The 14,242-nt window shown below is 34.0% G+C and overlaps 1 protein-coding gene and 1 non-coding gene across 5 annotated transcripts in view; one reads left to right on the forward strand and one right to left on the reverse strand.

Moving 5' to 3' along the window:
* CLINT1 (clathrin interactor 1) overlaps window positions 1-14,242 on the reverse strand; it is a 79,241-nt gene that overhangs the window by 15,171 nt on the left and 49,828 nt on the right. For all 4 annotated transcript variants that reach the window (XM_036915054.2, XM_036914717.2, XM_036914891.2 and 1 more), the window contains 6 exons: window positions 13,445-13,549; window positions 12,801-12,897; window positions 11,190-11,298; window positions 10,071-10,235; window positions 7,067-7,244; window positions 1,737-1,983 (listed from right to left, as the gene is read on the reverse strand). In XM_036915054.2, the coding sequence (XP_036770949.1) occupies window positions 1,737-1,983; window positions 7,067-7,244; window positions 10,071-10,235; window positions 11,190-11,298; window positions 12,801-12,897; window positions 13,445-13,549 (901 nt within the window). The remainder of the gene's footprint in view (window positions 1-1,736; window positions 1,984-7,066; window positions 7,245-10,070; window positions 10,236-11,189; window positions 11,299-12,800; window positions 12,898-13,444; window positions 13,550-14,242) is intronic.
* Window positions 6,552-6,653, forward strand: LOC118930445 (U6 spliceosomal RNA). The gene has a single exon (XR_005032065.1). It is a non-coding gene; the product is annotated as a U6 spliceosomal RNA (small nuclear RNA).

Below are 14,242 nucleotides of genomic sequence, written 5' to 3' on the forward strand. Positions count from 1 at the left end.
CTGGAAAACACACCTTCCAGATCCCACCCAAATCTTAATGCTGTGTATCAGAATCATTTGAGAGGCACTGAAAAATACACAGGGCTCCAGCCCATCACAACATATTGAGTTATAATTGCCCAGTGTGGGATCTTGGCCTGTACAGTCTTATAAAGGCCCTCAATAATTCCAATGAATAGGAATAAGGTCTGAGAGCCACTGGAATAAGAGGCTGAGATCCTATGTAGCTCTAAAATTCTATGATTCTATGATTACTATTTGTATCCCATATAAGAAGGTGTAATTCCATATTGTTTGATATACCTTGACATTTAATGTTTCATATTTAGTTTCCAAACTAAATTGTGGGGTTAGAGTTGTAATATGATTCTTCTCTTCTCCACAGTCCTAAGCACTCTGATGTGTATGTCCTGTATGTTCAATACGTATATGCTAAATTAGAACAGAACTGCTAGGATACAGGGAAACACGGTAAATTCCTAGGCATGTTAATTTGAGCTTTGAAGATTAAAATCTGTATTGTAGTTCAAAAGGCTTTGAGATTGGAAGAGGTCTGAAGCAGCTGAGTAAATCTTCAAGAACTTCAGCCTTCAAAACTTTTTGAGCAAAAAAATAAAAAAGCTTACAGTACAAATATTAAATATTCACAGCACTGACACATATTCAGACTGTACAAACTGACATTTAAAATCCTTCAACATAAAAAATTTGCAATTTATTGTTAAAAAAAATTATAGTTTGGATGATTTTTCCTCATGCAACCCTAAATGAAATTCTCCATGTACCCACCATCATGTATTTCGGTTTTAATTAAGACTATCTACTAGATTCTGTACCTCCATCAGTAAACTAACTGAATCCACAGCAGGGGAAATCTAAAACCAAAAAGAACAACCAACCATTTAACTACAATTAAAGTGGAGTTATAATTTTGAGATTTTCATCAAAACTAAAAAGAACACAATATGGGTGAAATTATACACCAGAGGTTATCTGGCAAAAGGTGACACTACTTGTTCTTGCCACTAAGTAGGACTAGCTTTATTTTTAGAGTCACCTACAATTTACAGGATACATTGCAAAATGCTTTCCTTAGCTTTTACTACTTCCAATGAAGACACAAGTTGGGTAAACACTAGTGAGGGGAGAGTGACAAAGAAACACTTCAGCCCTTTGGGGCAAATCTCCCTCTTTGGCAGATACCTGTCCAAAAGACTAGCTTATAGTAGATTTCATTTCTGTGGTAAATGAAAAACAAAGGAAGAAAGTGTGAGAGGCAGTGTTGCTACTCATCAGTAGTGAAGATCAGACAAATAAGCCTCCATTTATAGGTACCACCTCTATGTTAAATGAAAACCACTCCCCTATGTATCTACTTGGTCCTCTTTTGTCATTTCTTACGACTTCTAAATAGCCTCAAATCTTCCTTAGTCAATCTCATTGTGCTTGGTAATCCTGCTGGTGTCTAGAAAGAAACAGATGCACTACATTCTTATTCAGTAATTCTAATTGAACAGAGTGTCATTTCTACTTTCACAGAAAGTATATAGGCAATCATTCAGCAACTGGACAGGTTTCTTCCCCCAAAGAGATTTCTTACTATTAATGACTCTGGGCAATACATGCCAGATGATCTATAATTAATATGATTGCCTAGAAATGCCCAAGCCTACTAAAGCAGTAATTCTAAAAGTAATTTATGAAAATAAAAATGTGTAAACTTGTGCCATTCCCACCTTCACTGAAGACTGAGGTGTATGAGTTGAAGCATTCTGATCTGGACTTGCTTTGTCCCCTGTGTAATGTGCTGCTGCTCCAAGATCAATAGTTTTGGAAGGATTTGCTGTGCGCTTGTGTCTGGTTGTGGTGGTCTCTGTGGCCTGTGTGATATGGATATGCTTTGTCGTCACAGTCTCCTCTTCATCTTTGAATTCACCTTTGGGAGATCTGCCTCTTCTTGCTTTCTTTTCCTCATCACTGTCACTAAAAGATATTAAAAATGAAGCAAAATAATAAGACTAGGGATTATTTTAACATGGAGCCCTCAGTGATTTGAGCTAGAGAATTTCAAATGCAGTAACTCCAAAATTCCATACTTTCACTATATGACAGAGATCAACAGAATGTTATCTAAGCTTTCTGAATAATACGTGTGTGTTGGGGAGGGGAAGTGCGAACCTGCTGAATTCCCTAGATAAGTCTAAAATACTGCTATAAGAAAGTACTTACATAAATGTGCACACATAAAAAATGTCTGAAATAATTTAAATGCTTATTAAATTTAAAGCTTAATTAGAAAATAAAACAGCACAATAATCATATCAAAATCAACCGATGAGACCCTGGGAATGCAAACATCTGCATTTGATGACCACTTTTTGAAATGGCCTATGTGCAAATGACTACAGTTCCATTTATATAACATAATTCTGTCACTGACTCTTATATACTAATGCAAATACATAATAAAATATTACAATTTCAATGGATATATTTTAAATATTATCCTATCTGAATACAAATTAAGCTCTTATCTATAAACGGCAGAAAAAGAATGAGGCAATGCACTTTACAACTATACTCTATTTTACTATAGTATCAGCAAGTAAAACTTTTAACATAACTGAAAATGGTTTTAAGAAAACTTAAGTATACTAAAAATGTTTTGAAATAATTCTTCTTCAGGCATATTCAAAAAAATTTTTTTTCTGTAATAGGGCAAAAGAAAAAACTACATAATGATTTTAAAAAACCTGGGTTTTTCATCTGCTGTGAATTAAAACTATCAGCACTAGCCATGTCCTCCAGTAAAAAAGGCACTGAGTTTTTTCTGGTGCAAGTAGGACAGAGAGAGAAATTACCTGCAATATGTTCCATTACCTATTATTACTTGGTTTTAGAGTAGGTACTTTAATTTATAAATATTCTGAAATACAAAATGCCTAAAATTCTCCTTAAAACTATGACTATTACTACTGATGCAATTTAACTCAGACCAATCTACAACAATTTCTACTTAAATATAAACTGATTTGGAGCCTGTATAAATCAAGGATGAAGAAGAATGGCTTCCGAAACAGAGCAAAGGGGTTAAATGTATTTTTATCTGTAAGCATTTTAAGGAATATATAAGTTTTGATGAAGTGTTCAAAAGCCCTTGTCACTTATTAATTTCTTAGCAACAAATGACATGATGATTCCCACCATCAGTCTTGTAAGTTAAACTGAAATTTCTCACCTTTCTGATGTCCACTTTTATTTGTTTGAGATGATTTCTTTAAAAGTTGAGAATATAAACCTGACTAGCAGACAGTGAAATGGAAGGCTCATAACTGATCAATGTTCAAGAATTCCTGAGTCTAATAATGAGTAAATAAGTATGAAATTCTGGCAACAAGCCAGAGAAGTCACATGCAACATCTAAAAATCTCTTTTCTCACATGGTTATTCCCTTTAGTTATTATGCTATAAAATACAAACCACATTTTCACTCATTTAAATGTTAATCGTCTCTTTAATCAGAACTCTAGAGGCAACCATGGGGGCGGGGAGAAATAGGAAGACCAAGGAGAGAAAGACTGTGGGTGGAAGGGCAAAGGAGAGAAAGTAACAACACAAGAATGTACATAGTTAGATTTCTAACCAGCCTACCTACCTGATTCCCACACTTCTTCAGGAAATGGTAACGCAATATACGGTTGCTATGTTTTCTAAACCAGACCAAAACTGTAAACGCATAGTCCATAAGAACATTAATGAGAGGAAAAAAATTAGCATAGAGTATCTGAAGTGGCACCGTTTCCTAGAGTTTAGTATTTATTTTCGCCATATGCATACACTTTCAGTATAAAGGAGCTAGAACTGTAGTTGTTAAAACAGATGTATTGCAAGTATCGAAAATAAGTTCTGTGTCTTCAAAGATCATATTCCAGAAAAAGCCTCAAAAAAGACAGAAATAGGGGTTTATAGGGGAGACCTGGTATAGGGGAGAGCCTAGTAAACATAATATTCGTCATGTAAGTGTAGATTAGTGATAGCAAAAAAAAAAAAAAAAAAAAAAAGGGCAGTTCCTGTGTGGTAACCTCCAACGAGTTCTACACAAGGGTATAAAGGGCATATAAAAGTGTAGGCAAAGGGTCTGTTTGTGTTTATACAGAGGATCAAAGCCTAATTGGGCTACCCCGAAAATGAACTAAGATATGATATGAAAAAGAACTTCCAACATCTGCACCCTCTGGAAGACTCATGCCAGAAGATGATCATCAATAAACCCCAACAAAGATCCACGCACTGCTACAGCTGTAGATGCACTCATCCCACCAGTTCCTGGACCTGCCATGGGAATGAGGAAGGAGATATCTAAGCTGGCCTGTGCATACAATAAAACAACAAAATTGGACTGGATCTATACTGTTGGAACTCAACCAAGAATTTGGAGAAGTGCAAATTGTAGCGCTCCAAAGTCTTACAACTACAAACTATTTATTGTTAAAAGAACATATGGCATGTGAACAGTCCCCAGGAATGGGTTGTTTTAATTTGTCTGATTTCTCTCAGACTGTTCAAGTTCATTTGGACAATATCCACCATATCATAGATAAGTTTTCACAAATGCCTAAGGTGCCTAACTGGTTTTCTTGGTTTCACTGCAGATGGCTGGTAATTACAGATATGCTTTGGTTATGTAACTATACTCCTATTATGTTAATGTGTGTGTGCAATTTAAGTAGTAGCTTAAAACCTATACATGCTGAAGTTACTCTACAAGAAGATATATCAAAGAAATAATCAATCTTCCCATGTTTTCTTCCGCCTGCTACTTCTATAGCTTTTCTTCTTCCTTCCTAATTACAACCCTTAAATAGAATTCGTGCCTCATATCAAATTTACCGAGTATCATAATTCTTCCAAGTGGTAAAGATACCTCAAGACAAATGCTGGGCATAGAAGCCACAGGGCATAAATATGCAAAGAAGTAAAAAGCTAACTTTTTCAAACAATAAGGCTTCTCTCTCACTTACCAACTTCACATTTCCCTGTATGGCCCCGGAAGATGACTGGTTAGCCAGAGACGGGTAAGATTCCTCAAGGGAGGAACAACCTAAGACAGGCACAGTCGCAGGGGGGCCATCAGGTGAGAAATTGGGGATCAACAGAGGTGAGGCTTAGAACCTCACCCCCCCGTTCTGAGAGAAATCTTCTGCATACGTGGATGTTTTATTGCCCTGGTCTAGCTTGGATTAACACATAGTCTACAGGCACACACCTGATCATCTACATGTGCTCTCTTACAACACTAAACTATGTTTTCTACCTTTATCTTGTATCTACCTACCACTTCAGCATTTTATTAAAAATAATAATAATAAAGAGAGAAATGTGGTATCCACATATAAATCAAGTATAAAAACCAAATCAGTATTCATATTTGAACTGACTGTTTATAGTTCATAATGTATGAGCAAAACCGAAAGTTTCTGTGATGACTGCCCTTGTACTGTTCACCATGTAACTTATTCATTATGTAAGAATTTGTTCTACATGTAAAAACTTGTTTGTTATGCCTCAGAAGATTGGAGACTGACAAAAATTAGGCTTGGGGTGGAATAATGATTGTGCATTGAGCATTGACTCCCCTATACAGAATTTTATTGTCGTTAACAACCATTTGATCAATAAATATGAGAGATGCCCTCAGAAAAAAAAAAAAAAAAAAAAAAAAAAAAGGACAGACTTCCAATGGTAAAATAAATTAGTAACCGGGATGTAATGTATAGCATAAGGAATATAGTCAAGATATTGTAACAGCCTGGTAGGGTGATAGCTGGAACCTAGAATTATGTATATAAATGTTCTACCACTGTGTTGTACACTTGAAACTCATGTAATGTAATACTGTGTGTCAACTACCCTTCAATAAAAAATAATTATTAAAAAAAAAAAAAAAAAAAAAAAAAAAAAAAAGACAGAAATTCCAAGGATTTAACAAGTACAGAAACACACTGAAAAGACTCAAAAATATTTCAGAATCTGAACAGTTTCAAAATTAATTTTTTCTTCTTTTTAATGACCCTTAAATCTGAACTATTAGGATTTTACGAAAAAATGAGATGGTACTGAACTTCAAGAACTCACTGGAAGGCTCATTTCTATCACTAAATGTATTACTTTAGGCAAGTTCTACACAGCCTGACTAGGCTTCAGGTTTTACCTCTAGAAAAACAAGGGTAAAATCCCTGATCAAGTCCATCTAATACAGATACTGTGAGGCACAAATGACAAAGATCTTGTAAAACTTGCTTTGCAGAGTAAGTGCTTATATCCTGCCCTTTTAAAGTTCATTACCCCTCAGCAATACCTTAGGATCCCTGGATCACCTGATGCCCAAATGCAAAAGTTCTCACAGGGGAAAAAAAAAATCCAATAAACAGCTTGAATAAATATGTACAGGAAATGGTATTAACTTTAGAAATAAATGGACACAGATAACATGGAAAGTGTATCAATACTAATTGCAAATGTTTGACCTAGTTATCTTAAACAGCTGCACATTATTCACATCAGTAGCAAATATACTAAAACTGGAACAGAGAAAATCAGCATGGTCCCTGTGTAAGGATGACAAGCAAATTCATGAACTGTTCCATATTTTTGCACAGGGCATTTTTATGGCAATAAAACTATTCTGTATGGTTCTGTTAATGGTGGATATCATGCATTTGTCAACTGTACAACACCATAAACCCTATATGCAAACAACAGATTTTTGCTAATAATAATATATCAATATTGGTTACTATTAATACATGTACCTTACTAATAATGCACATTAATAACAGATAAATGGTGTGTGTGTGTGTGTGTGTACAGGATGGAGGGGGAGGGTTATACTGCAACTCTTTATGCACTATTTTTTTGTGAATGAAACTGTTCTATAAAATAAAATCTATTAAAAAGAAAACAGCTGAATTTCATAATGCTAATACCCAAAACAAAAAAACCCAAAAACCCAGCTGCATAAATTTAGCACCCTTTCCAAGAGACACAAGAGGTGAAGTGTTAATACCTGCATCTTTCTGGAGAGTCTTCTCTATCTTTCCTCCGGAACTTGCTGATGGTGTCATCAATTGTGCTTCCAATTTTATCACTCAGTTCACCTAATTTATCACTGAATGGAAAAGCACTCTTGTTTTTATCCCACTCCTCATCCCATTTTGACTTGGGCTCAGGATCATATCTTTCACCTATGTAAAGCATTAAAAAGAGAAGCAACTCTAAGGACATTAAATTCAAAAGGTGCCTACAGCCCTTGTTTCTGAAGCTTTTCCTCATAATAAAATAGTTTTCAAAGGAAAACAGAAAGCTCCCACAGTGCTGAACCAACACAATTAAAGCAAGGCACAGCAAGCAGTGCCAGTCATTAAGTGGCAGGAATGCAAATTCAAAAGCTTTTGTTTATGAAAACTTACACAACCTTAATGCACAGTACAATGTATCAGGAAGTTCCTAAAGGCTGTTGAAAGAAATAAGAGTAAAACACAAAAACCAACACAAGCTATGTAAGCAAAGTAAGCAAAAGAGTAGTGGACATTTTTTTGTTTTTACAAAAGTCACTTAATGCATTATGTATTTCATTCCTGTCTCTTAATGGTTTTCCAATAATTAGAAAAGGTACTGGATAGCAAATCTCAAAATACACAAATAGAGGAAACACCACTCTAAATGCTACATGTCCCAATTTGCTATGAAGACTCATAACTCATTCTTTAGTATCAAACTAGAAAAATAACTCAGTAGATTTCATGGCATGGGAAAACATCTTTTAATTACAGTAAAAAGAAAGGAATATTCTAAGTACCAAAAACAACACAGACTAGAACCATGAAGTATGTTCAAGCAGTTCAGAACAGCAATGATCTATTCAAACATCTGCTGGGACTGGCAGACTGGCAAACCTAGGGAGTCTATATGTGAATTTGAGAATGAAGAGACTAGATCATGGCAGTGAACAAAAACCCCAAACCGTCAAGATTTGTGTTACTCCCTGACTCTGGGACCTAAAAGAGAGAGAGGGATTATAAACACTAACAGGATTTCTTTTTCCATATCCAAACTCAACTTAAGAGGCAAAAGAACGTACATAAAAATCACATGAGGTTAAAAAGAAAATACTGAAAATTAAGGCACATTGGAGAGAAAAGGGTAAGAGTGATGAGAAATAAACAATCAAAAGGTGGCTAACGAAGCTTTTGTTTGAACTTTGGTTATTAAGTTCTGATGGCATACATGCCCTCTGAAGACTGACAAAACTGCTTTGCTAATTGCTTCTTAAAACTATAAAGCCAAAATTTTGCATAAGAGTTTGAGGATTTTAAAACACGTCTACTAAATCTCAAAGTTACCACTAACTTAAAGAGAACATGACAAAATGAAGTTTTCTAGACAAAATTTTAACTAGGATGGTTTTATAAGACCCAGTGGTTTTTCCGTGTATGCACATCATGTATATGCACATTTCAATGACAATGTCATAAACTAGATTTTGAAAGGAGAGAAATTTACAGGAAGAATGAAAGTAGATGAAAACTAAACTGATTAGTGTGGTGGAAAACTAAACTGATAAATGAGTGCCAAAGATCCTGTACATTAAGAAGACTAGCTAATGTAAAAATGAAAAAATATATAAAGTCAGTTAAGTCTCTGATTAACATGTATAACATAAAAAATAATTTATAAAAGAATGAGGTACAAAAACACAGGACACACAACTCCATCTCAATGCAAAGATTAGTTCACTGTGACTGAGTCTGAAAACTTACTCAATTTTCTAAATTATTCTATTAACATATTAGGCTGGTAAAAAAGTTACAAGCAAACAGAATGAGGAAACGAGTTGCAAATAGCAATTTCCACTCAAAAGCACATTAAATTGCTATAGCTCAAGCTAAATTACTTGCACAAAGAATCCAAAAATTTCTTACTCTCCTAAGCAAATGAAACCTCCAAAACATTTAATATGGTTTTTTAAGAGAAATATTTTTGCCTAGTTCAGAACTTTTATGTGATGCAGAAACATGAAAGGAATTTTCTGCTGTTATAAATATCCCTTAATAACTAATTAAGTATACAATATTTTGAGGCCAAGAAGAGTAAAGGAGTAAAGGTATGGTTTTATAAGTAATCACAAGATAATAAATAGATTTTTACAGGATTCCAATGAAGGAATTCTGAGATCTCAGTATCAAATATAAACAAACTCACATATGGGAGAGGGGAATTGGAGAACACCAACATGCAGCTGTTAAATATACACTGCGCGGGCCTATCTGCATTATGCGCAAAATGACCCGGGGACTGTCAGATCTCACAGAAGACAGAATGAGTCCAAAGGGTCATTCTGTAAAAAAGAGTTCTTATTTTCTGTATCTATTTCAAGCACCTACCAATCTATTTTAGGGAAATTATATTATTACATTAAAAGTGAATAAGAGAGATGAATGTTCTAGCTGCTTTTAAATGTGTTAGGAACAATAAAGTGATAGTGATAGGCCTAGATGAAAAACTGATGGTATTGTCAGTCACCTTTTTCTATGTCAAATTAATTCACTGCTTAATTAAGGGAAGAGACCAGGGCTGGACTAATTTATAGGAAGCCTTTCTATGTAATAGAACTCAATTGGTTTCAAATTAGGAAGATGAATCTCTTGATCATCTTTATTTTTATGCTTTAAATGGTGAGGGAGAGAAATATCTTTTCTTTTTTAGGATGGTAACCCCAAGAGATAAGGGTATTTATTTTCTGTGTGTGAACTCAAAAGATTGCAGTCGTTTAATTAATAATTAATGGTTAAAATCATATTCTTGAGCCCATGAAAGTAAAAAATAGACAGGAAGTTTCCTAAGATACATGTAATATGAGCCACAATGAGTAATACAAATAATTCAGCATTCTACCTATTTCTGGGGAAAGAAAAGGAAAAATAGTATTTTGCTCTTTTGTATTTCAATTCTTAAAGTACATCTAAAAAGCTTAACGGATCCGTAGGTGCCAGTTGGTCTCTAATACTCACTATATCTGAATCCTCCAACACTGTCTGAGGAAACCCCAACATATTTGTCTTTGTTCTTCTTTGCTTTCTTTCGCTCTTCACGAAGCCTGTCGTCATCCTGGGCAAACTCAACCAATTCTTTCACTTTCTGGCGAATATTTATACCTTGATCCTTGCCATGCTCATCTGTGAGTATTGTAAGGGAAAAACAAAACCTTTAAGAATTCAGTTAATATGTATCAAACCCTTTAACACAAAAAAACAGACATGAAAATTTCAACCCGAGAAACTAACTTCAATCTTTCAGAATTAATAAAAAGAGACAAATTCTGCTCCTGAATTTTGTCATTTCCTCATCAGCAAATTTTTAATCTTGAGATACTACTTTGGCTTATAAGAATATGTGAAGATCAATGAAAAAACACCACAGATAATAGAGCCATGCAAGAGCAATTAAAGATTCACTAAGAAGGATTACTACTGATGACCCCAAGAAATGGACGTATATCCATAAATATTACTTTTTCTATAGTATTTTAACAACAAAAAAACCCCACTTTAACATTTTAATGACTGAAAAGCACCCAAAAGCCTTGGTTTCCCTAATGCAAGTTTGAAAACACTAATTACCAGGATTTAGTGTAGCTGAAAACTGAATTTTTAAAGTGCTTTCAACTCGGGTATACTACAAAATGAAATGTGGTTCATTTTGTATCTTCTTTCACATTCAAAACACACTCTGGCTTTGCTGCCTTTGCACAGTAAATATTATTTGGTGGGAGGAAAAAAAAAACCCCAGCTTCAAACAGATGTGTGTGTTTTGGAGCTCTAACCTTTTCTTCCCATATGATTAAAGCTATTCCTTTATGGACACCACAGGGGACCAGTCTCCAGTGCATATTTTAATATAAACCCGAACACTCATGTTGTGTTGGTTCTGTTGTTATTAGCCAGTCTTTTCTGCAAGTTCTTGTCTTCACTAATTAATACTCTAGGGCCCCACGTCTTGGATTCTGCACTCGTCACACAACCAGCAATAGTCACATTCTAATTAGAGCGGAGAAGCTTCTAAGCTGGTTCAGGTGACTGACAACTCCAACTACTGTTTTAATTTGCTTATAAGGTTTTTCTATTGCTCACCTACAAAGTGGTAATTTTCCAGGGATCGCAAATCATAAATGTGTTCTCTGGCACTTGTAACAACACGCTCTGATCCATTCCTTATGAGGTAAGCTAGAAGCAGCAATGACTGTAAAAATACAAAGCACCAAATGATTTAATGAAATAAATTTCAGTAAAGCTTTGGTGAATGGTTAAAAAAATTCCAACATTAGTAAATAAATTTTCATGTACGTATGTATGGGGCAGGGGGAGTTTCTTTACCTTGGATTAGACTTCAAATAAATAGTCTAAAACTTACATTATCAATTTGAAATTCCAACAACAGTAAACAAACTATTCACTGGATATCATGTGTCAAATGATTAAAAAAGTAAGTCTGATGTTAAGAAATATCTGGTATATATGACATAAATGAACACTAAGCTTTTAGAAAGCTGGCTCAATTTTTACTTTTTATTTGGGCATTATGGGACGTGAACTGTTACACACATCAGTTTAAAGAGAACAATTGTTTCGTAATTAGGATTCCATAGCATTTTATCCAGACAAAATTTAACTGGGGGGGGCGGTTAATGATGTGACTTTTCTTTCAAAAATTTGCTATCAACAAATAGAAAAAAAACAGTTTCAGGTTTCTCTTTGGATGATGAAAATGTTCTGGTATTAGTATGGACTGTTGCACAACTTTGTGAATATACTAAAAACACTGAATAAGGCATTTTGAACGTTCACTATACTTGGAACAAATCTCACATAAAGATGATTTAATCTTTGAAAAACTAGTTAGGTTGGTCAAGTTCAGGCACAAAAATCCCTATCCTAGTAGGAACTTATTATTTTAAAAAGTAGTTTACATAAGTATTAAACAAAACAGAACAATGCTAATAAAAAACAAATTCCAACTATTCATCACGACTACTATACAAGCTGAGGGAATGACAACGAATGTTTCAGAAACAAATAACATAAAAAATACGGAACTACATAAGCACTGATTTTCAATCCTGACAGCATGAAACATTGCTTTCAGAGTTTCAAATGTGAGTATTATATATGCCATTTTGGAAGGCATTGAAAAACTTAGATTCTGAGTAGCAAGAAAATATGGTGGGGATGAAAAAACAAGTAACTATTTTGTTTCAGAATAACATACTGTATGACGAGATCAGAGCTAAATGAATATGATAGAGTACAAAATTTAAAACTTTATAAATTAGGATTTCAATGTGTTAGAATAACTTAATTATTTTTTAAACTAACATATTTTTGGTGCAGAATACCTGGTAATATGACAAACCGTATTAGACTATAGTTTTCATTTTAACTGTTCATAAGCTAAACATACATGCTATTACAGATTCATTACTTTTCATGTGCACATTTTTATTAGGAAAAATCTTAATAAAATCATCATTTACAATTGTTATTATTAAGTTCAAACATCTGACATTAAGAATTGTTGTTTATGGTGAAAAGAAAACAGAACACAAAGAGCACTTCTTTTACCTGTTTCAGAACATTCTATTCTAGGATTTAATATCCTTCATTATCACTTATATATGTATACCTTAAAATTTCAATTATTTGTTTTCAACATGTCAAATAATAAAAACAGACTAATAGCCATACCTTATAAACTCTTCTCCAGTTTTTTTTGTTGTCTTTTAACATTCGTGACCAAAGCATGTTCATAAGTTCTGGAAATTGTTCATACATAAATGTAGCCCTGAAAAAATAATAATTTTCCTCGTTTGCAGTATGTTAATTTTGACAGTAGGTGGCAGACTTGTTCTAAGCTACTGCTGTTTTCCCAAAGAGCTTAAAAAAATTAATAAGCTTAATTCAAAACATTTATATGATATGCTTCCTTAAAAATGTATTTGTTAGATTTTGTTTAATATCTAGCACTTGTGTAAGCCCCACTAATTAAAACCATATTTTACAAGATCTTCATTCAGGGGCATAGTGCTCCACATGTTTATCAGGAAAAAAACTTCAGAAGTTTTATTTAATGTTTACTTTATACACATTTGTGAAAATTTTACATGGTAAGCTACAGTAAGTCTCTAAAACTCCTTAAAAAAAGTTTTATGTTTTTGAGTGAATTTTTGAAGGGGAATGGACCCTGCATAAAACTTTCTCCATTAATATCTGAATGATTATGCAAAACTTTTTGCTGGCAGCCAAACAGTTTGAAACCAAAAGCAAATTTTACATTTCCATGTAAAGGTAGTTGGATTCTTTCTGCACTGCTGAGTCAAATTATCACTTACTTGGCAATCTCTCCCATGAGTTGCCCAGAAGGTCCCCAAGGATCATCATTTGTTGCTTCTCGAACCTTAGACTCAATCTCTGAATAATTCATAACCACATTGGTGCTGCAGAGAAAAAAACGCACACACATACACACAAAGATTAGCATCAAAACTGAGAAACACATGAAAACTTAATAATGACACTACTGGGTGTCCTAATGAGATACCTCTACAGGGTTGGAAAGAAAACATCTTTTGTGCACAATCTACCTCAAGGACACTATATAACACACTTAAAGTTACCTTTAAGACATTACTCTTCCATTAACCTTCAAGAACACAGATGCGGGATTACATTACAGCTGGCATGAGTCCAGTAAAAAGTGGCTTTGGGTCAAATCAGAAAGGAAATTGAACATGCTAGAGTCTATTATAAAATTAAGATGTCAGTTTCCTGACCAGACTTGTGTTTAAATGAAGTTTTGTATTTCCTTAAGAAATTCTGTAATCAGGAAAATTATATGAAAGCTTAACATTATTTATAATGTATTTAAAGAATCTATGAAAAACTGAAGATAACACTCTGAATATGTTTAGAACCAGTATGAACATTTGACTGTAATCCGTTTGTGTCTTTCCACTTATATATATTTTTCCATGTTACTATATGGCCACTGTAAGCCTCACTTTTAATGGCTATATAATATTCCATCAGAAGACTGTATAATAATGTATTTAATTTAACACTTCAGCAGTGGTCAAGAACATGGGTTCCAGGAGTCAGACAGTTTGGATTCTAATTACTTAGTGACTTCT

This window comes from Manis pentadactyla, chromosome 2 (genome assembly GCF_030020395.1).
Source record: "Manis pentadactyla isolate mManPen7 chromosome 2, mManPen7.hap1, whole genome shotgun sequence".
In the NCBI taxonomy this organism is placed as follows: domain Eukaryota; kingdom Metazoa; phylum Chordata; class Mammalia; order Pholidota; family Manidae; genus Manis; species Manis pentadactyla.